Here is a 23,895-nt window from a genome sequence, read left to right as displayed (position 1 = left end):
TAAAAGTTGAAATAATAAAGATATGTAGTTTATTACAGCTGCTCATAATAATCACTAAGGCTAAAGTAACACAGTGCAAAGGCATTTAAACTTTTTTCAATCAAAACAATATCAGATAGGTTAAGATCTGTCTCCAAAATTCCAGATATATACCCAAAATTGAATAAAAAACATGTCCCAAAACATAAAAGTCTATATTCATTTTAGACACAACAGATAATTCATTGTCCATAAAGAGCCTCTTTGTTTTTTTACACCAAAAGGAGCAAATGAACATATAAAGATGTATAAATGTATTAATGATAGCTAATTTTAAAACTAACATGATTTAAAACTTATAAATCACTATAATTAAAGGGTATTTAGAGGTGAGTATTAAGCTTCAAGCAAAGTTTATTTGGAAAATAATAGTCAAAGCCCAGAAAGGCCTAATCAATGTGAAAAAAAAACAAGATATGAAGAATTACTTATTGTAAAAATCATGAAATGCAACTAAATTGCAGCTCTACTTATCCCCCAAATATGCAAGAAGTCTATTCTCAATAATAACAATCAAATAGCAGAAATTAAAGAACTAAAAAGAGTCTAACAGAAAAGATCAACAGGGCCAAAAGATAAAAAGGACAAAACCTTTGGTAAGATTGATCAAAAAAGAAAAAGAAGTCACAAACAATGTCAGGAATAAAAGGGGACACAACTACTAATGTCAGAGAAAATGAAAAGAGAGTATTACTGACAATTTCAGGCCAAAAGATCTTCAAATTTGGATAAAATGGAAAATTTGTTGAAAAATATAACCTACCAAAACCTGACTCATGAAATAATAAACCTGAAGAATATTATAATTATTAAGGAAATTAAATTTGGTTGTAAAAAACACTCTTCTACAAACAAAACTCAAAGCCTAGGTGACTTTGCCAAAAAGTTCTATCAATTACTTAAAGAACTAATAATTCCAATTATAACTCTACCAGCAAATAGAAAAAGGTTAATAAAACCTTAATACCAAAATCCTACAAGGATAAAATAAGTGCACCCATAGACAGAGATGTAAACTTCCTTAATCTCATAAAGGATATCATTGTAAGAGCTACACAGTATTTAATGGTGAAACACTGAAATCATTCCCTTTGTATAGCAGGTCCTAACCATAAATGAAACAAAACCTGCCATCATTTGCAGGTAAGTGTGTAAATCTAAAAGAATTAATAGATATATTACTAAAATTTTTAATACAAATCTACCAAGATTATTGAATACAAAAAATCAGTACACAAAAATTAACTATATTTCCATTTATCAACAATAAAGCTATAAAGTAAAAAAAAATTAGATACTTTTTATAGTAATAAGAAAAATGAAGGTGTTTTTGGGGAGAGAACTGTTGTCCTTTGAGCTCACACAGCTCCCCAGGCTGGGTACCACTCTGGCACTAACCTGACCTTCTTGCAGACAGGGAATATATCTCTATATTCCCAGCACCTAACACTCAATAGTAGGCACACAATAACATAATTACTTAATGAATAGATTAAATATTTTATAAGCCATTAAAATTAGTAATACCATGAAATAAACATAAATATATTATAGCAACTAATTCCTAGTTTATTGAAAGTTGGTGATTTATAACCTAAGAAAACCGCTGTAAAAAATCCCCTAATACAGAAATGGTAGAAGTTTGTAAATACATTATCTAAAGAAACATTTAGCCCGTTAAAGCAAAGAACCAAGCAACAATATATAATACACTCCTTACACTGTACAACTGATTTCCATATAAAGGAAATATAAAGTCCCATCCATTTCATTAACACTGGATTCTCCCTTTAATGGAAAAGTCAACTCAAGTAGGACAACTTCAAAGTTAGTGGCTCTGTAAGGCAATGTGCAGTACCTTCTTGTTGTTTTCTGAAGTAGGGCTGAGAATGGTCAGTTCTGGTTTACTTGGTTTAGGCTTTGGAGATTCACAAGAATTAATGAAATTCATGATGAAAGGTTCCAAATGCTGACCTTTCTGTGGTAATACAGAGATCATGGTATGAAAATCGAAAATCAAGATTATGATTTTTAATGTCACTAAAAATCAACCCATTAAAACTCATTGATATTTAAACACGCTTAAAACTATCATGTTATAGAATACACATAAATCAGTTATTCACCTCTTTCATTAGTTTTCCAGGAACAGACTTTATAATTTTCCCTGAAATTAAAAATAAAATATTAATTTTATGAAGTTATAATATACCTCATAATTGCTTCCATGAATACTTCACTATGTAATTTTAAGTACTAGATAGCCAAGTGAAAAGTAAAACGATAATATTTTTAATTAACCATTTTACACTTAACAGAAATTTACAATAACTATGGCATTCTTAACTATTTACAGATACAACATTTGGGATTTACTTCAATCCATTTGGGTGGGAGGTGGGGGAAGGAATGGACAAGTGTTGATAACTCAGGAATTCATTATACAAATTTCTCTACTTTTGTGTATATTTGAAATTTTCCACAAATGTTTTCAAAAGATTTTAAACAATGGTGAATACATAAAGATATCTATAAGTATACAAAAGTTAAAAGAAAAAAGTATTAAGAATGGCTACATTTAAATTGGCTATTTGAATAGTGTATATTCTGAATTTTAGATTAAGAATATATATTCTAATCCTATTTACCAAAATTTATTCTTATTATAAAATAAGAATAGGTTCCCTTATTATAAAATATCAAATATCTTGAGATTTTCTCAAGCATTTAGCAACGACCGAAAATTAGTCAAAATTGGCAAGTACCACTTAAATTTCTTTCAGTTCAATTTAGAAAAAAGTAGTCTTACAGTAAGAGCAGGAGACATAATAAAAAATAAAAACAGATTGTTTTAGGACATACAAACCATCCAATCCTCCCATCAAACTCCTGGCTTCACTCTATAAACCACTTTTCTAAATTAATCTGAAAATGCTGATTCTTTTCAGTTTACTCTCTTACATGATTCTTTAAATTGACTTACCAAGATTTACATCTGGTAGTATCTTATCAAGGAACTGTGTTTCTCCACCATTGGGGGAGAGAAAATCTGCTAGAAGTTGACTATTACTCAGTTCTGGATGCTGCAGAAGTTTCTTAAATCAACAAAAATAGAAAAAAAAAAAGTTTAAAAATCTAGAACGGTGATCAAAACTATTTTTAAGTGATATTTTTACACCAAGAAAACAAGTTTAAATCTTCAAAAGCTATTTTATATTCACAATAATAACAAAACCATATTTATAGAAAGAACAGTATTACATAGCAGATAAGCACTCAAGCTCTGCAGTCAGACCTGAATGGGTTTGAATTCTGGCTCTTCCATTTGCTAGCTAGGTGTCCCTAGGAAAATTCCTAAATTGCCTAAGAGTCAGTTTCCTCATGTGCAAAATGAAGATAACACTACCTACTTTGTAATGTTGTTATATAAAGCATGTATATAACAACAATCTGACACACATGAAGGAAGATTAAATAGCTAATATTATTTCTCAGTTTCTCAACTATAAAACAAGTATGACAATATCAGACAACTTCCTTAATAATTAAAAGAAGTTGGCATAAAGGATTTTGCAGACAACTAAGTGTGGAAAATAAAATAATTTGGAAAATCTGTTGTCTGTTCTTCTTCTAATACTATTTAATGACTATTTTCTTACAAGACAAACTGGTTTTTAAAGACAAAATTAACCAAGTCTTATATAATATTTAGTTTTGTAACCGAAACAATTACAAAACTTTATGAGCAGAAATCTATATAAACAATATACCAGTACTGTGACCTTTAACTCCATAGTACCAGGAAATATTTCTTCTTCAATGAGGTACTCTTAGAAAGAATTAGTGAATTTAAATAATGGATTAATGATATCAACAAAGACACAGGTTAATACAAGTATACACTGTGTTCAAATATCCTTTTAGTAAATAATTAATTCATATCTCAATTTTCACACCACCAAAAAATTATATAAAAAATGCTTTCTGGGTTAAAGTATTCAACAGTTCAAATGCAGGAAATAAAAGGTAAATACCTTGTTATACTGTTGAATATTTTTAATTTAAAAAGTATTTAGTTTTGGCTACAAGGTAACCAAATTTAACTGAATAACACTTTTAAAAAAAAAAACTACAAAACTCTATGCCCAAATGAAAAACATTTTTTTTAAAATAAAACAAAAGTACCACTCTAATCTTAAGTACTTGATTAATAAAACATGGTCATTAGTTTTAGAGCAGTTTCAAATAAGTTACTTTTAATCTGATTTACAAACAATGGAAATAATATACCAATACATTGTTTACATAACACAATGTACACACACAGACAAAATGGAATTCAATTCCAAGTGGTAAACAGTAGTCAGGAGATCCCAAGAAACTGGAAAAACATCTTCAAATTGCAAAAGGAAAAGAAATGAGGAATAAAATAGGAGGGAAGACTCCAAAGTTCAGAAGTGCTAAACACAAAATCAAACAAAAAAAAATAAGACAAAAATAGCAACAACTACCCAGTATTCTTAGAATGTAATCTTTTACACCCAAGTTTTTTTGTCTTTCTTTAACTTCCCACACCAAAACTAAGCCCAATGTAAGACTTTTTTCCTCTAAGAAAATATCTATTATTTCATTGGTTATCAATTTTTTTAAAAAAAGTATAGTTTGACAATAATTCATTTCCACATAGAAAAAAATTTTTAAATAAAAGAATTTTAGAAATCCACATTGACAGGTATTTGTGAAGCAAAGCATATACATACAAGAGAAAAAGAGACAAATTTGAAAATGCTACGATTAGCAATGATTTAAATTAAGTTGGTGCTACACCTGTAGATATTCCTGAAACTCTTCTCTCTTTGACTTTAAGAATTCATAATTTTTGGGACCAATGATCCTCTTGGAAGGAAGCTGGGCATCAGGAAATGTGCCTGAAATTAATATATATGAAAGTTATTAATACATTCTACTGCTATTTTAAAAATTGAACTTACAATTTACTATGGCAAATTCATATTCACAATGCTGCCTTGTAGAGATGTGGCATTATCCCTCAAATGATCTTGACAAATATCAGAGAGCACAGAGATCCAGACCAAAGAACTTGAGTCTACTGATATCCAAAATACCACCACTCTTCACTGACACAGGTATAATTAGCCTTCTATACTAGTAAAAAAGCTTCAAAAAATTATCATGAGATTATTTTGAAACCAGTCGGATTTTATTAGACAAAATCTTACTAATGAAATACTAAAGAAATAATTTCTCATGGGGGGAAAAAAGGTATCATTAGCCAATGCTATATAAGCTTAAAAATAAATTTAAAAACCATGGACGTGCTTTCTCAAGTAGGAATGACTTTAGAAATTTTAGTATCAAAAAGCAAAAATACCGTTGGAAATCCAACAAACTTTGATTAATCCAGGATTTTAAAGTATGGAGATAAATGATCTTCTCTTAAGTCTAAACAAAAAGGAAAAGTTCTCAAAGAAAAAACAAGACAAAGTTAGCATTGCATCAGATTGGCAGAGACAAAGAGAAAACCATTTAAAGACAAGTACAAACTCAAAATCTAGGCAAAAAGTATGGAGTGGGCCTTGTATTTTTTAATCTTCCTATAATCTCATCACAGGATTTGCTCTTATAGCAGGGTTAAGAAGGTTCCCTGCTCTTCCCAATTCAGAACCAATCTGAATTTGGATCAGGGGCACTCCACAGAGCTTTTCTAAAATAAAAAAAATTCAGAATACACAAATCAAACTTACCAATCTACATATAAAATGACTGGAAATACTTCACAGCTATACCCTTGATATTAATAAAATAAATGGGTAGACAAGAGACTAAGAGATGAGAGGCAAAACTGAAAAGAAAAGGTGCTCTCCATTTCTGATTGATCTACCCCCTCAAAAGAGACACCCATCTACAAGTTTTCTTTCCATAGCTAAATCTAAGAGCTAAATAAAAACATTTTCCATGATGCATGGTAAGCATGTCTACCAAGCAAGATGATGGTAAAAGAACAGAACAACTGTGAAATGCCTGGTTTAAATTATCCACCACATCAAGATAAACAAAAATTAAACTGGAAAGAGAACTTTTTCTAAAATACAGTTAAAGAACATCTATCTTTTCCATTTTAATATTATTGTTTAAAAAGCAATAAATGTGCATTGTAAATACTTCAAAAATATAAACAAGCAGAAATAAGATTAAAACAGTATATTCCTATTATTAATAGCAATGTATACAAGTGTTACCATTTACATTTCCTTAGTACTATTACTTAAAATCAAAAAATTAATCAGGTTCAACTTTCAGGAAGGCTAATGCTAGAATGTAATGTTTTATACAAAAAGGAAAACATACCATGAAATTCTGTTAGTTTTGATTCAAGTACATAGAATTCAAGATATCTTCTATAGACAGACCAATGTTCAGGCTCATGCCCAACTGTAAATTTAATGAATACAAACTGAGTAATAAATAATTTTACAAACTACTACTAAAAGGATGCAGTATTTGAAAATTAAGTATGCAAAGCTGGAAATTATTCCAGTCTTAATAATCTATTATTTCTTGGCATTACATAATTAACATTTTATTCCATATTTTAATTTTAAACTATCTAGAAGAGATTGATAAATTTCACCTGTTTATTAAGTTCTCAATAATACATACATTTTTCTACAACAGAATCATAGAGCTGACAGCAACTTCCAAAAATTATGCAATTATGGTTATTTTTTAAATGACAAAAATTATGTATTTCATAAAAAAAATTGTAATCAATTTTGGATCTTTCAAATATTTACTAATTGCCCTGATCTAATACAATATAGAACAGCGCTTTCCAAGTTCCTGCCAATTCTGAAAATGTTCTGTATTAGTTGCACTAATATAGTAAGTACTAGTCATATGATACTGATCACTTGAAATGTATAGTATAAGTAAAGTAAGGAACTGAAAATTTAATATAATTTCATTTTAATTGCCTCAAGTGGCTAGTGGCTACCAAACTAGACAGCACAAACTAATGGTTTAAAGACTGATTTAGGTCAGATTGCCTATTCCAATCCCAGTTCCTCCATTTACTAACTATGCAAACTTGAACAAACAATCTCACTGTGCCTTAGTTTGCTTAGAATAAAAATAACTGTATTTAATACACAAAATAATCCACCTAAAGCATTCTTGCACAGAGTAAGCACCCCAAAAATTCACATTTCACGTCATTCTAGCATTGATTTGGAAACCCAATGGATCAAGTTAACTAAAACCACAAGAACCCAAAAATAACACTTGTATTCAGAAAAAGCCAACCTGATATGAATGGTCACAACCTATAAAGCAAATTCTATTTTTCTTCTTCAACATTGGCCTTAAGAGATCTATATTATATTTAGTTTCAATTTTTAAAATCCTGAAATTGCTATTTTGCTATACATATAAAATCAATGTAGTATTTAAATGATACTTTTTTTTTTCCTTATAGGCCATGGCTTCCTAAAAGCACAGTACGTTGACTGTAAAGGTATGCAACACTGATGACAAAAATTATCCCTGGAATACAAGATTCTCTGGTTTAATTTTATGGTTAAATTATTAAGCCAAACTTCTTAAAATAAAAAACAAAAATCAAAAATAGCTGTCCAAAAGACAAAAACAAAAGTATATTGCCAAAATATTTAAAAGTATATCATACATAAATCTTTCAAAAGGCAACAGAAGTTACTACACGCTCACACAAATTTATTTGTATTGATAGCCATTTATAGCTGAATAGTCAAAAGTTTTAAATAATTTCCTGAGAGACAAGAACCATGTGGGAAGAGTCAGATTTTAAGTACTAGGCACAGGAAGGAATTAAACCTAAAAGTTAATCAGTCTTTCTTTTCAATTCTTTCCAGAACTTAAAATGCCAATCAGTAGAAACAGCACACAAAAGATGCAAACAAAACTATGATTGAAACTGAAATCAGACTATAATATTAACAATGGTGTGTCTGTACACCTATTAGAATGTTGTGATAGAACAGCAACTAGCAAAACTGAATGGTAACTACAACAAAATCAAGTAGCACTGACTCAGAACTGGACACAGCAAGACCCTGCCTCATACTTAGTTAACTACAGTAGGAGAAATCATAGCTAGCTACTCTGAGCATTCTTCCCTCCCCATTCCTATGCTTTGTGTTCTTGAAATAGGATCAGCTTCTGAGAAAAATCAAAAAACCTAATACTTTTTGAAAAATAAGGGGAATTATTAGCACCGACCTTCCCACTATCACTTAGTCACTCCCCTCTCTTAACCATTTCCTAACACTGCCACTTTTTTTTCCTTCTTTCCTCAGATAGTTCCCTCTTACTGAGCTCAACTTTATTTTTCTGCTCATATTTCCCAAAATATGCACAATTTTTATGTGCTTTTGCTTACACCAACTACCCCACACCTTGGATAAAGTCTAGGGCAGTGACTGTTTATCTCACTATGGATGCTGTTTATCCTGTCACTATTACATTCCACACCTAAAACAATCAAAAGAAAAAAAATAGCAAAACATAAAGAAAACTTGTAAAGTTGTGTATGATCATATTTTTATCAATACTAATGTTCTGACAACAATGGAGGAGAAACACTATCCTAATTAAATTGGTATAATACCTGATACAGTGCTATATGCATTAAGAATAGCCAATTAAGTTTAATGGCTAGTGATGATGGGAGCAAAACCATTAAAAGGACATTATATTAAATGCCTTGTTGGATTGTCAGATGTCTTACAGTCATCTACTCAATCAATGTTGGTTGACCATATTAATTAGTTAACTGGTAATAGTGATAACCTAGAAAATTCTAAGCTTTCATTCCATTTTCTGTTCTGGACAATTGTCTTTTAGATATTCAGTTATACTCAATAGTTAGAAATGATAAAATGTTTATCATTCCTGATAAATATAGACTAATGACAATCTTTTACGAAAGGTACTCATAAAGCTTCCTACCAGCTCTTCTATCATTCCTTTCAACATCAATACAAAACACAGGTATTCTCTCCTTTTTCTCCTTCCTTTCAGAGGAGGGATCTTCAAAAAAGTCTACATATGGAATGCTAATTTTCCATGCAGCAAGGTTTCGGGGAGTATTAGGTGTGCTCACAGCTTCCACTGGAGAATCATCTTCCATTACAACAATACCTTCTTCAATCTGGAAAAAAAATCACCAGGAAAAATGTGATTATTTCCAGAACTTTAGATTGATCAGATACAACTATAAAATAATATGCCCATATAAATTCTGTAATTTTTTAATACTTTTGACATTAGGTGATATCAAATTTTCTACTGAAAATACAAAGATGAAAAATAAAACTGACAAATTACTAGCAGTAACTCCAGGTTTTGTTACATCACCTGTATGTGAAAATTCAATAGAAAATAGATACTCTAGATTACTGGAAAAGATATTAAAAATACACAAATATAGAAAAACATCTAACTTTAATGTGATACTTTTTTTACCTAAGGATATAAAATTTTATAAATAATATCAGCCTTTAATGGAGATTACACCAATAAACTGGATCTGTGATATATTGCTGGTTACTAGATACTCCAGCACAACCCTTCTGGAAAGCGTTTTGGCAATGTGTATTTATAAAGAGCCATAGAACAGTTTTGAGTAAGTAATTCCATTTCTGGGAATTGATTCTAATAAAAGTATTTATTCCAAATACATTTTGTTTTTGTTGTTTTTGTTTTTAATATGCAAGCAGGGTTTAGTGATATTTTCTCAGGGAAGAGAATGGGCCTAGCCAAAGTGAGAGAGGGAGAGAAAAAGAGAGGGAGAGGGAGAGGGGGAGAAAGGGAGTAGGAGAGAGGGAGAGAGAACAAGTAGCCCAAATACATTTTTAAACTGTGAAAAGACACAAGTATAAATACATTCACTGTAGCATTAAATAATATACAATTAGAAAAAAGGTCTGAAAGACCCACCTCTATAGAATTAAAACTGTATTTTAATGTCCTGGCTTCTAAAATGTTAATAAAGTAAATGTTTAAAATAACATATTTTTTAAAAATATATTACTTGAAGAACAATTATTTTAAAAAGAAACATACACACAGGAAAAAAAAAAAAAACCTTCTCTACTTCATTAAATTGAAAGAGAACCTCTGAATTGGCACATTATAACACCTGGTCACCTAGACATCTCTGATTCATGTTAAAGAGGGCAAAATATTATCAATAAATACATTTTTTAGGGCAGAGTCAAAGGCAGTATAGCACCTAAGAGAATTCTGAATAACTTAGTCAGAGCAAACCAGTAGTAGAGAGAAATTTCTTTCCAGAATTCTAGCACCCTACTTGCACTCTGAGTTCTACTCTCTTCCCACACCTGGTAACCACCTCTCTTCTAAGTGAATTACTTTCCTCCCACACAGTCTCTTGGCAATTATCCCTTTTTCTGGCCTTGTTCTGAAATGGCTTTCCATAATCCCTAATAAGACCATTAGTGATCTTAGAAGGACTCCTTAATGCTCTGTTGCAAATACAAGAATCTTCAAGGCCTAAAAACAGCAAACTGAAAAAAGAGATGATAGTTGGTATTTGCCTTTTCTGAGGACAAGGCTATCTCCTTATAAACCTGGGAGAATAACAGAGAAGCATGTGAGGAAAACGCACATTCCACTGCTTGGTACAGGGTACCCTGAGGTACAGAGTAGCATTTTCCATGGTTATTACAACTGCATTTTTGTAAATGGATTTGGCTTCTGAAAAGAGAGGGTAAAATGGATTATAAAATAATAGAGAATTTGTTTAACAAGCTGACTAAAAGTAAAAAAATGTGATACTCTTAAATAAAAAGTTCCACAAAAATTATTCTAAGAAAAGTAGGAGAACAAAATTCTTAGCAACATAAAAATATCAATGAAAGACAAATAACAAAGTCTTATAATTTATTACTGTTACCATTTAAATGGTGCTTACATTGAAAAAGTATAATGAAAAATCTCTAGAGCAATATTTCTCTTAAGAATTTTCAGGGCTTTTTTGAATGTTCTTTGAAAGTAAGTAAATATTGTAAAGCAAAATTTTATAAAAAGAAAAACCAAGTACTTTTTTATTTGAAACAGATTTTCCCTCTACAAAAAGGATGGGAAATAAGGGAGGTGGAGGACAAAAAGTAAGGCGGTAGCCCCCTATTTCTTTGAGATGCACTAATGTTCCTCATTATTGTATTTTCTTATCTGAAAATAACTGCCAACATACCAATGGGAATATTAAATTACAGACGTTTATTTGTAAATTAGTTCTGACCTTGGACAGAAATGTGTTTTCAGACAGACCCAATCTTATATAGTAGACTTTGGTTCCCAGACCAACATACATATGCCAATTTAATCCATAATTTCTATTCATAGTCGTATTAACAATGCTGTATGCCTGACCATATGGTTGGAAAGAGAGAAGCGCAGGAAATGAAGTAAACACCTACCCAAAAGATGGCAAATTGATTGACTATTACAAATATCTCAGCTTAACAGAAACCATTCTGGCCTTAGTAAGCAGTAACTTATTGCCAGGAATTTAAAAAATTAGATTAGTACCATGAAAACTATGCTAATTAAAGGAAGAATGCAAAAAATAAAGGAAGCCTTAAATAGGAAATAAGATAAAGAAGAGGGAAAATAACAAGTGAGCATATCCAATTTTTATGGCATTGTAAGTCTGAAGTTATCCATACATCAAATTGAAGAAATTTTACTTACAAAGTCATCTTCACCTTCAGCTAAACCATAATTAGGCAACATAGCTCCTTCCATGGTAGTGCTTTTGAATACTCCTTTAATTTTGCTACCTATTCTGCTGATTCCAAATGATTCTCCTCTTTTCTGTGTGCTCCTAAATATTAAACAAAAATGTATCAAATACAAAGCAAACTATCTCAATAGTCTAGTTTACTGTAAACAATAATAAATTAAAATAGTTGAGAAAGGGGTAAACTGAAGGTATAGTTAACACAACTTTTTGGAGTTCTCAGTCATAGATTAAGTCTCAACATCTCAAAGCAAAAGAAACAGAAGATTTAAAGTTTAAATATGGGGGGGATGAATAAATGGGACAATATTTATTAACAAACATTTGAATTTACCTGCTATTTTACTTTGAAACGTTAACTAAAATGTTTAAAAGATGAGAGCCCCCTAGTGGTACACAGTTCTTACTGCCATACATATTATGAAATGGATAAAAAAATAAGACCAATGTTCAAAATCGATAAAAAATGAGGTAAGACCAATGACTAAAATGGGATAACCAATTAGAACTATACTGTTAAAATAACATAGTGTAACAGAAAAACATATAAAACTATAACCTTCTCAGCACTTCATTTTTAGACAGAACTTAACAAAAAAAATTGTCTTATATGCAAAATTCAACTTTAAGCAAAATTCAACTTTAATCATATAAGCACTCAAAAGAACACCACCATATAAAATGCATCTTACTTAACATCAAAGTAATGAAAAGATGAAATGCCAAAGGCCAAGGGTTAGTAATAAAGACTTAAAAAATGTAGCCTAAGGAAGCAGCCTGCTCTGCCATATATATTAACAATAATAAACATATATATGTATATGTACATATGTGTATATATACACACATACATATATTGGTTTTGTATTTTTTCAAAGGTAAATTTCTATAATAAATAGCTGTAAAACAACCACAACAAAAAAATAAGCTAAAAAGAGCAAAAATGTCCTCCATTACAGCATACTACCCCATGATTCAACAAATAAAAACAAAGCTTTTATCCAATTTAAAACTCATGTTCACTATGTAATACTGCTCTTACAAACAGATATCCAAATAATAATGACTATTTTAAAATCCAAGAAAGTTTGTTTTGAATGCTTAATGGGTAGCTACTATCCCTACGAGCAAAATTTATTTACTCAAATAATGCAACAAGTACAGAAACAGAAGTCAAATGATCAAGTTTCAACAACACCAGGTATACAGTGAATGACATTTGCAGATTATACATGTCGAAGGAGCAACTCAAACTTACTTGAAAACTCAAAAAACTTTAATAGTAGTAAAAAGGGTACTTAAACTAGATTATTTTATTTAAAAAAGCATGCAATTAGTGGTTTTTAAAAATCCAGAATTGTAAACACAATTCTCTCTGATAGAAATGTTTCCAAAAACAAATACAAAAATGTTAACGGACCAATCCGAGATGGCGGAGTGGATAAGCGCTGTGCTTGCCTCTTCCCGTGAACACATCAAAATTACAACTAAATTATGGAACAATCAACCTGGGGAGCCATCAGGGGTCTGGCTGAACATAGGCTTTATAACTAAGGATGTGGAGAGGGGGCCACTTCGAGATTAATGAGAGGGGCCGAGACGCAAGAGGAGCTGGCCCCAAACATCCGTGTGACGAATGACAATTGGGAAGAACGTCTTGACTGCAGGGGTTCCCCATGAAGGAGCAGGAGAGCCCGGCTCCACATCAGACTCCCCAGCCCAGAGAGCTGGTGTGGAAGAGGAAGTCCCACAACATCTGACTGTAAAAAACAGTGAGGACTTCACCATTGGGGTGGGAAGGCAGACTGCAGGACATCCAGACATCCTCTTGAAGGGCCCACACAGACTCACTGGTGGGTACTCGCCCTGGGCTCCAGAGAAGAGATGGTGACTTGGGGGGCATCAGAGACATGCAGGGGTCAGACTGAAGTGTGTCGCTCTGGGCAAGGGCTAGAGGATAGTTGCCATTTTCCCTGTGTGGGGTCCCTCTCCTGTGCAGCAGGCAGTCTGACACCATCTTTCCAGTGTTGAGCCCTCCTCCATGCTTACGGTCAAATCTGAGTCTGAACTGATCTGGTGAGCTACACTTGCTCCACCCTGGTGACTCACTGAGACCCCACCACAGTCAACTCCATACTGCATAAGGCTTTACTGGCGGCAGAACTTATGAAAGCCAGCAACCGGCAGCAGGCCTCAGTGTGTCCTGGCTTTTTGCGGAGGTACCTAAGGCCTAGAACTGGCGGCAGACATCCTCAGTTCACAGCATGGCTTCTCCCACATGCCCCCAGGTCCAGGACAGGCAGCAACCAGCCCCAGATTGCTCTGTAGCTCCTACCAGGTAGTCCCCGGCTGGTCAAAGGCAATGGGTGACCTGGGCCTACACCGGAGCCCCTCCTAAGATGCCCCAGAACCAACATACTTGGAAGTTGGCTTCAGACCACACAGAGCACCACCCAATTAACCCCACAAGTGGCACACACAAGGGTGGTCTCAACAGGCACTAGAGCTCACTGCAGGAATCCCACTCAGGAGGTTAAGACTCCCCCCACAGCAGCCCATAAGCTGTGGATGTGGCCAAACCCCACAGCCAGTCAGCCTGAGGGTCAATATCACCCACTAATGTGCCAATAGCAATCAAGGTTCAACTATAACAGGAGAGCACACACAACCCACACAAGAGACTGTCATGGAGCACACGGCTCAGGTGACCACAGGGACTCTACCACTGGGCCCCACAGGACACCTGCTACATAAGGCCACTCGGCAAGACTGGGAGACATAGCAGATCTATCTAATATAGAGAAACAAACACAGAGAGGCAGCCAAAATGAAGAAACAAAGAACTACATCCCAAATGAAAGAATAGGAGAAAACTCCAGAAAAAGAACTAAACGAAATGCAGGTAAGCAACCCACCAGACATAGAGTTCAAAACAATGGTTACAAAGATGCTCAAGAAACTTAGTGAGAACTTCAACAAAGAGATAGCAAGCATAAAAAAGGACAGGGAAACCATAAAAAAGGAACCAGTTAGAAATGAAGAATACAATACCTGAAATGAAGAATGCATTAGAAGGACTAGATGAAGCAGAGGATCGAATCAACAATTTTGAAGACAACATAGCAGAAAACACCCAATTGAAATAGTAAAAGGAAAAAAAGAATTTTAAAACATGAGAACAGTTTAAGAGACCTCTGGGACAACATCAAACATTAACAAAACTTTCATCATAGGGGTACCAGAAGGAGAAAAGAGAAAGTAAGCAATTGAGAACCTATATGAAGAAATATTGACTGAAAACTTTCCTTACCTGGTGAAGTAAATAGACATACAAGTGCAGGGAGCCCAGAGTCCCAAACAAGATGTACCCACACAAGCCCACACCAAGATACATCATAATTAAAATAGCAAAGATTAAAAACAAAAAGAGAATCTTAAAAGCAGCAAGAGGTAACTTATAAGACAGCTCCCATAAGACTGTCAGCTGATTTCTCAACAGAAACTTTGCAGGCCGGGAGAGATTGGCACAAAATATTCAAAGTGATGAAAAGCAAGGATCTACAAACAAAAGTACTCTACCCAGCAAGGCTATCATTTAAAATCAGAGTACAGATAAAGAGCTTCCCAGATAAAAATTTTAAAAAAGCTAAAGAAGTTCATCACCACCAAACCAGTATTACAAGGAATGTTAGAGGAATATTAACAAGGAATGTTAAAGGAATATTCTTTAAGACGGAAAAAAAAAATGATCAAAAATATGAATAAAACGGCAATAACTACATATCTATCAACATTTAGTTTCAATGTAAATGGATTAAATACTCCGATAAAAAAAAAGGGGGGTGGCTGAATAGATAAGAAAACAAAACACTTACAACACTGGCTGCCTACAAGAGACTCATTTCAGATTGAAAGACACACACAGACAGAAAGTGAAGGGATGGAAAAAGTTATTTCATGAAAATGGAAATGAGAAAACAAAAAAAGCTGAGGTAACAATACTTATACCGGACAAAACAGACTTTAAAAAACACGCTATAACGAGACAAAGAAGGACCCAGTAATCCCACTTCTGGATATTTATCCAAAGAAACCCAAAATGCTACTTTGAGAGATTTGTGCATCCATATGTTCATTGCAGCATTATTTACAATGGCCCAAATGTGGAGGCAGCTTGGGTGTCCATCCAATTATGAATGGATAAAGAGAAGGTGGTGCATATATGCAATGGAATGTTGCTCAGCCATGGAAGGGAATGGGATTATTGACATCTGCAGCGGCATGGATGGACCTGAAAGGAATTGTGCTAAGTGGAGTATTTCGGACAGAGAAAGACAGATACAATGTGATTTCACTTATATGTGCAATCTAAAGAACAAAATAAACAATCAAAACGGAAACAAACTCATAGATACAGAGAACATTTTGATGATTGCCAGATGGGAGGGGGGATGGAGGGGTGGGTGAAAAACGGGAAGAGATTAAGAAATATAAATTGGTTGTCACACAGTAATCATGGGATGTAGGGTATAGTACAAGGAATATAGTCAATAATATTGTAATAACTGTGTATGGTGTCAGATGAGTACTAGATTTATCAGGGTGATAGATACGAGGGGGGTTGGGGCACAGGGTGAAAAAGGTGAAGGGATTAAGAAGTACAAATTGGTAGTTACAAAATAGTCATGGGGACGTAAAGCATACAGTGAGTCACCAAGGTGGAGCAAGTGGAGCTCACCAGATCAGTCAATAAGATGGTAATAGCTATATTTAGTGCCAGGTGGGTACTAGACCAGTCAGGGGAATCACTTTTTTTTTAATTAGTTTCAGGTGTACAGAACAATGTAATAGTTAGACATTTAAACCCCTCACAAAGTGATAACTCCCCTCCCCAAATTTACTACCCCTCTAACATCATATATAGCTGTTATAATTCCATTGACTCTATCCCCTATTGCTGTACTCCACATCCTGCGACTATATATATATATATGCCTGACCAGTGTGCTGTACACCTGAAGCTGAATCTGAATAATATATATATTTGATTATAGTTTACATTCAGTATTATACAGATTCAGCTTCAGGTGTACAGTGCACTGGTCGGGCATCTACACAGTCCATGAAGTGGTCTCCATAATAAACCAAACCCAACTGACACCCTACAAAATCTTTACATTATTGATTATATTCCCCAAACTGTCTTTCATATACCCATAATAATGTGACTATTAAATTGTACTTTCTAATCCCTTTACCTTCTCCCCCATTCCCACCCCCTTCCCATCTAGCAACCATCAGTTTTTCCTCTATATCTCAGAGTTTATTTCTGTTTAGTTTGCTCATTTATTGTTCTTTAGATTCCACATATAAGTGAAATCATGTTATTTGTCTTTCTTTGTCTGGCTTATTTCACTTAGCATATTTTGTAGGGCATTCCATACTACCTAAGGCAATGTATAGATTCAATGCAATCCCTATCAAATTACCAACAACATTTTTCACAGAACTAGAACACATAATCCTAAAATTTATATGGAACCATAAAAGACCCCGAATAGCCATGGCATTCTTAAGAAATAAGAACAAAGTGGGAGGTATCACACTATCTCACATCAAATCATACCACAAGGCTACAGTAATCAAAACAGCATGGTATTGGCATAAAAACAGACACACAGATGAATGGAAGAGAACAGAGAGCCCAGAAATATATCCACTTCTTAAATTATGCAAATGTCTAACCACTATGCGCTTGAAATTAATACCAAATAAAAAGAATGCTAACTGTAATTGAAAAATTAAGAAGGAGGGGGAAGGTGAAAGGGAATGAGAGGTTCAAATTTCCAGGTATAAAACAAATAAGTCACGGGGATGTAATGTACAGCATGGGGAAAATAATCAATAATATTGTAATAGCATGGTACAGTGTCAGATGGTTGCTGGAATTACGGTGATCACTTCTTTAGGTATATAAATGTTGAACCAGAAGGGAGGGAGGGAGGGAGGGGAATGGTAGAAGAGGGTAAAGGGGGTCAAATATATGGTGATGGAAGAACTGACTCTGGGTAGTGAGTACACAATGTGATATAAAATTTTAGAAAGTTAAAATTCTAAAAAAATAAATAAATAAATGTTGAACTATGGTGTACACCTGAAACTGATATAATGTTGTATGTTAGCTACTATATTTTTTAATAAAAATCTTTAAAAACATTAACAAAATATTATTAAAATCTAGATATCTAGAATCTAGATAGATTTTAGTCTCTAGAATCTTTTATAGATTATAAAATAATTGGGCTTTTTAAAATATAACATATAAAGTATCTCATTTGTCATTATGCCCAGAAATACTGTGCTTCTTTCCTGCTTTAAAATAAATTCTTTAAATACAAAAAAATTCTAAAAGTAATTTAGCAAAATCAGTAACAAAAGAAAATGAGTAACAAAAGAAACCTTGAAAAGCTAAATACTGGCTTTTTCATTTTATTTTTATACTAACATTTTTATTTTATGATGACATATATCATGCTATTTCAAAAAGTAGATATCTAGAATCAGAGTCGAGGTTAATTTTTAAAGGATATCCCAAATAGCTGATAGAAAGGTAGTAATAACACAGTGTTTCATGATTTTCCTTTTTAGTTGTACTTAAGTTGTTTTGGGAGTACTTTCTGGACTTAAATGGATAACATACAGAAAAAAGTCACATGCCATCTCAAGACTTACCGAAAATCATCCAAACTTAGGCTACCTCTGCAATAACAGATATGTGAAATTATATAAGGAAAGGGGAGAGAGAGAGAGAGGGAGAGAGAGAGAGAGAGGGAGGGAGGGAGGGAGGGAGGGAGGGAGGGAGGGAGGGAGGGAGAGAGAGAGAGAGAGAGAGAGAGAGAGAGAGAGAGAGAGAGAGAGCCCAGATATTAAACCAATTTCACTTTAGAATACAAAACAAAATTTTAAAGCTTTAAAAGTTACACAGGTGGACAGCATTCATTTTTGTAAAGGAAAGGAATTCTTATGAATAACATGATAAAGGAAAGAGAAACAAAATACAATGGCTAACTGTTTTGGGGGTTTAGGGGTGTGAATTCTAGATCATTAAAAAGAAGTTTTTAAAAACTCAATATGTCAGGAAATAATTCTGTACTTTTTGTCCTCATTTAGGCATACCGTTTGTCACAGTGAAAAGTATGCAGAGACTAAGCCACTAAAAATTTGGCACAGAAAACAAACTCGTATTTTCCAGCATGGAATTCATGTCCATATTAAATATAATTAAACATGCTTCACACGTTTTCAGTTTGCATATTTTTAAAAGTATGTTTTATGAAGGAAACTTAACAAAAGATCCCTAAATATCTTTTAAGTTGTGCTTTGAGTGTGACATGAAACAGAATATCCCTTAAAATTTTGCTTTTAACATACAATGAAATAGAATGTAGACATAAAATATATGAATAATATACATATTTTAAGTCATTTAACTTAGCAATGCTCAAAATTTTTGATGAAAGAATGTTAAGAAAATCTTTTACTTATTCTATACAGTAGTAGGCAAATGAATCATTAAGTATCACAAAAGCAGAATCCTGACTGACAAGACTGACACTTAATATTAAAGTCAGGTCAGTATAAAGAAAAACTTACCTTATTTTAAAAGACTATCATCAGTACACAGAATAACAAGAACCCATATTTTCTTCCTGTTTACTTTATATTTTAAAGCCAGCAAAATTGGTGCTTTAATATGGTGAAGACAACTAGGTGTTCTCAAAGTGGCAAAGGAAGCTTTCCGTCTCCAAAGTTGACCCTAACTTAGATTTAACTATTCAGCAGGCTTATAAAATCAAAGAACCCCTTTGTCTTAAATGGTTCTACACAGGAGTTTCTATTATTTCCTATTAAACTCAATATTCTGAGATTCTAAACATACTAAGTCTACAAACGGATAAATTTCACCTGCTTCTCAAGTTATGCTGGGAAATTTGACAAAAGTCTTGAAAAAGTATTCACATGAAATAAGAGGCATGTGGATTGGGTAAACAATGCTAGTTTTAAATAGCATGGATGAGATTTTTGTTAAATAGTCATGGCTGTAATATATAAATTCTTAGAAAAAAGTAAAGAAGTGATTTGTTTACAAGGAATCATACAGATATGTTCTACCTTTCAGAAAAAGTTATTATATGTGTACTACTTATACTGAGGCATTATGTAAGAATTAATATTCAACATTCAAAAAAATTCAAATCTATTTCTACAACACTTGGTTATGTCAAAAAATGTAATATATTCTCTCCATGGCTAAGGTTTTCACATTTTTCTTAGTACCATCTATCTTAAAAAAAACTATTCAGTTTTCTATGTATTTCTCTCTTTGTACCACATTTCCAATTTATTTATATATTTATTAGATCTTTGTTTAAACTAGAAGGTATTGAGAGCAATGTGAATATCCTGTACATTTATAGATTTGGTATCTGTGTCAATTTTGTACATATAACAATTAAAGGACAAATCAAGACATTAATTATTTAGTTTATAAATGGATAAGTCTTCTCTTTTCTGTTACCTTTCTTTACATCATTTAACTGCACACTTACATTTCTAGAGAGCCCAAAGAGAAAGGGAGAAAAACCTCTCCATTTTTATAACCAATAAGTACTCTAATAGAAAGTACTCCCTAAGGGGGAAAAACTATCTAAAATTGAGTTGTCAGTGAATTTCATTTATACATACAGTCCACAGTCTCTAATAATGCAGGTAATCAAGCACTAATATGTATTAACTATGAGATTAACAAGGTAATGGTGTGTATCTTGTTAAATTTTTCTAAAAGAATTTCAGGCATTTTAGGTTACTGTATGTAGTACAGCTTTTATAGTTCTTTAATACAACATCTTACTTTTGCAGCAATGGAATTACATATTCACAGACAAACAGCTAATAAAGACAATGATACTATTATAGAATGATTAGTATCAACAAGTATAATACAAAAACAAAATATACATTTGATTAAATATACCTACCTGTTGAATTTTGAATTGCGTGTTGGTGATTCTGCACCTCTTAAAAGTTGTCTGAAATACTTCAGAAATAATTATGATTCATTAAAATAATATTTCATATTGAAACATGCTACTTTATCATGCTACTTTCCAGTTTAAAGAAAATATTATTTAAATCAAGTGACTACAACCACGAGTAAGGATTAAAATATTGTAACTAGATATTCAGGCCATTTGATTTCCACAGGTCTATAAATAATGTACATACAAGAAGAGTGGGGCTTCTATTATATCATAGTACCACAAAGCCACTCAGGCATCTGGCAAATCAGGTAGACCAATTTGGCCACAATTCACCTAGTGATATATATACCAACATGATTTTGGTATTGAGAATTATATTTACAATCAACTTCTAATCTCCATTAAGTTATGTAGTAAAAAAAGAGTATTCGCTTTCTTAATCATGTTTTATTTTTCTGTTTATTTTTCTATTTGAATCATTCATCCAATGATATCAAAGCTACTATTATATAGAAAAATTCTCAAATAAGATTAATATTTTGACTTACCTCATCACTGTGGCAGAACATAGGAGTAAACACAGTCTCCAACAAAGAAAGTACATGTTCATACGCTTCAAAAAGACATCTCATAGTTTGAAGTTTCACAACATCTATATATGGGCCTTCAGCAACTATTTTAAAAAATTATATTGTAGAAATTGTTTGTGAAGTGCATAAATACATTATATATTAGTTTAAAATGCATGACAGTGAAATAGCATACAAACAGTCCTGAAACCACGTTTTGGAGAAAATCCACTGTAAAGTATAGAAATTACACCAGAATAAGGAATTAGAACAGCCAAGCTCCAGTGCTGGCAAGTAATAGTTATATGAATTGTGAATAAGCTTCTTCATCAAATCTTTCACCTTGTTACTAGCATAGGATAATACCGGTAGCTGTCTGTGTATCTCACACAGCTGTTGCAATAATAAATAAAATACATAAGAAAACTCTGAAAACTCTAAAAAGCTATAGAATTCATTCTCATCATCTTTGACTTACTTTTTTGAATCTCTTCTACAATGAAGGGATCAAATCGAATTTTGTCAATACTTTCATCCAAACAGTATGTTTTATAAATCTTCTGCAACTCCTCATGAAGAGATAGCATTTCATCATTTGATAACTCTGGTCGCAAAATTCTATCATTGAATTCCTCTAGCAAATTAGACAAGAGTAAGAAAAAAAATGAGTTATTTTAATATACAACTATTCATGAAAACTTCATGTTCCCAGTCTAATTGTAATCAATATTAAAAGCAACAATTATAAATAAACTATTCATCATTTTAAGCTTTTTAAAAAGTTTTAATTGGGATTAAAATAACTACTAAGATTAAACAGAAACTCAGTCACCCAAATATTTTATATGCCAATATAAATATGTAAATACTTACATAGCAATACAAATATTCTAAAATTTAGACTAGTAAATGTATTTCTAAAATTTTCTTTAAAAAACGTACTGGGTTAATTTCTTATACCAAGAGTCTTTAATATTGTGAAATCTGATTCACTAAATAACAGTGAAAACTAAGGCTTGTTTTGTAGTTCCACTCAAGTGTTTAAACACTATTTCCTCCAACCATGAAGGCTACAAACTAGTGACGGATTTGAGAGTCTGAACAAATGAATCTTTTTTGTAAAATGACAGATAGTAGCATTTGGATAGCCAAACTATTGACTGCCCTGTTTTTTATTCCAAGAGTTGTTTATATGGAGTTTACATCTTAATTCTTAATTATCCAATTAAACACAGAGATGAAGGGAAGGAGTTAAAAAGAAAAAAACTAGAACAGAACATATAAGATCTTTGGGAGTGACAGAAAATTCATGTAATTGGAGTCTCAAAAGGAAAGGAGAGAGAAAATGAGGCAGAATATCTAAAGTGATAACAGACAAGAATTTTAAAAAATGATGAAAGATGCAGTAAAATCCAAGCAGAATAAATCAAAAAGAAAACTACACATTATAGTCAAATTGCTAAAAACCAAAAAAAAGAGAAAATTGTAAAATCGGTCAGGGAAAAAGGGATACATCATATACAGGGGAACAAGAAAAAAAAATGGACGCTGATTTCTCATAAGAAACAATGGCCTTGTCCAAAAGACAACTGAAGAATGACTTTAAAGTACTGAGAGAAAAAAATCTGCAAACCTAAAATTCTATGTTCAGTGAAAACATCCTTCAAAAATGAAGACAAAAATAAACATCTCTTCAGACAGACCAAAGCTAAGAGAATTTACCTCCAGCAGATTGGAATTATAAGAAATGTGAAAAAGATTTCTGTCAGCAGAGGAAAAATGATAACAGAAACCTAGTTCTACTGAAAGGAATAAAGAACACCAGACAGGTTAATACGCCAACAACTATAACAGTCAAAATGTGTGTGTGTGTGTGTAAGACTGACTATTTAAGGAAAAGATGACAATGTACTGTGGGATTTATAGCACACACAGAATTAAAATATATGATAAGCATAATAATAGGGAGGGGGTAATTTGAAGTATACTGAGGTTCTTATATTGTTCCTGAAGCCGTGAAATATTTTTAAGTGAAGACTGTGATAAATGAAAGATAAAAAGTTAATAGAGGAGATAAAATAGAATACTAAAAAATACTCAGAAAGGCAGGAAAGAAGGAAAAGAAGAACAAAGACTATATGAAACAAATATGAAACACCAATACAGAAGACCTAACAATAAACATAATTATATTAAATGTAAAAGTACTACACATATCAATTAGAAAGCAAAGATTATCTAACTAGACTTTTTAAAGCAAGATTCACTCATATGCCGTTTATAAGAAATACATTAAATACTTTAATCGTATAGAAAAAGATATACAATGCAAACCCAAGTGTAAAGAAAAATACTGTAGCTATATTAATATCAAACAAAGTAGACTTCAAGAGAGAATTACCAGAGATAAAATCATTATCAC

The 23,895-nt window shown here is 32.5% G+C and overlaps 1 protein-coding gene across 6 annotated transcripts in view; it reads right to left on the bottom strand.

Moving 5' to 3' along the window:
* Positions 1-23,895, bottom strand: part of SNX14 (sorting nexin 14) — a 68,807-nt gene that overhangs the window by 5,138 nt on the left and 39,774 nt on the right. For 2 of the 6 annotated variants that reach the window (XM_019743246.3, XM_019743244.3), the window contains exons 13-23: positions 21,952-22,107; positions 21,453-21,577; positions 20,902-20,960; positions 18,596-18,622; positions 11,815-11,947; positions 9,046-9,247; positions 6,409-6,492; positions 4,867-4,967; positions 3,023-3,134; positions 2,166-2,206; positions 1,898-2,017 (exon numbers count right to left, since the gene is read on the bottom strand). In XM_019743246.3, the coding sequence (XP_019598805.2) occupies positions 1,898-2,017; positions 2,166-2,206; positions 3,023-3,134; positions 4,867-4,967; positions 6,409-6,492; positions 9,046-9,247; positions 11,815-11,947; positions 18,596-18,622; positions 20,902-20,960; positions 21,453-21,577; positions 21,952-22,107 (1,160 nt within the window). The remainder of the gene's footprint in view (positions 1-1,897; positions 2,018-2,165; positions 2,207-3,022; positions 3,135-4,866; positions 4,968-6,408; positions 6,493-9,045; positions 9,248-11,814; positions 11,948-18,595; positions 18,623-20,901; positions 20,961-21,452; positions 21,578-21,951; positions 22,108-23,895) is intronic. The other 4 variants (XM_074333264.2, XM_019743247.3, XM_074333263.2 and 1 more) reach the window with 3 other exon arrangements.

The sequence above is a fragment of the Rhinolophus sinicus genome, chromosome 2, assembly GCF_057876585.1.
Source record: "Rhinolophus sinicus isolate RSI-liver-muscle chromosome 2, RSI-T2T, whole genome shotgun sequence".
Lineage (NCBI taxonomy): Eukaryota > Metazoa > Chordata > Mammalia > Chiroptera > Rhinolophidae > Rhinolophus > Rhinolophus sinicus.
Note: the sequence above shows the minus strand (reverse complement) of the source record. Positions and strands in the feature narration are given on the sequence as shown.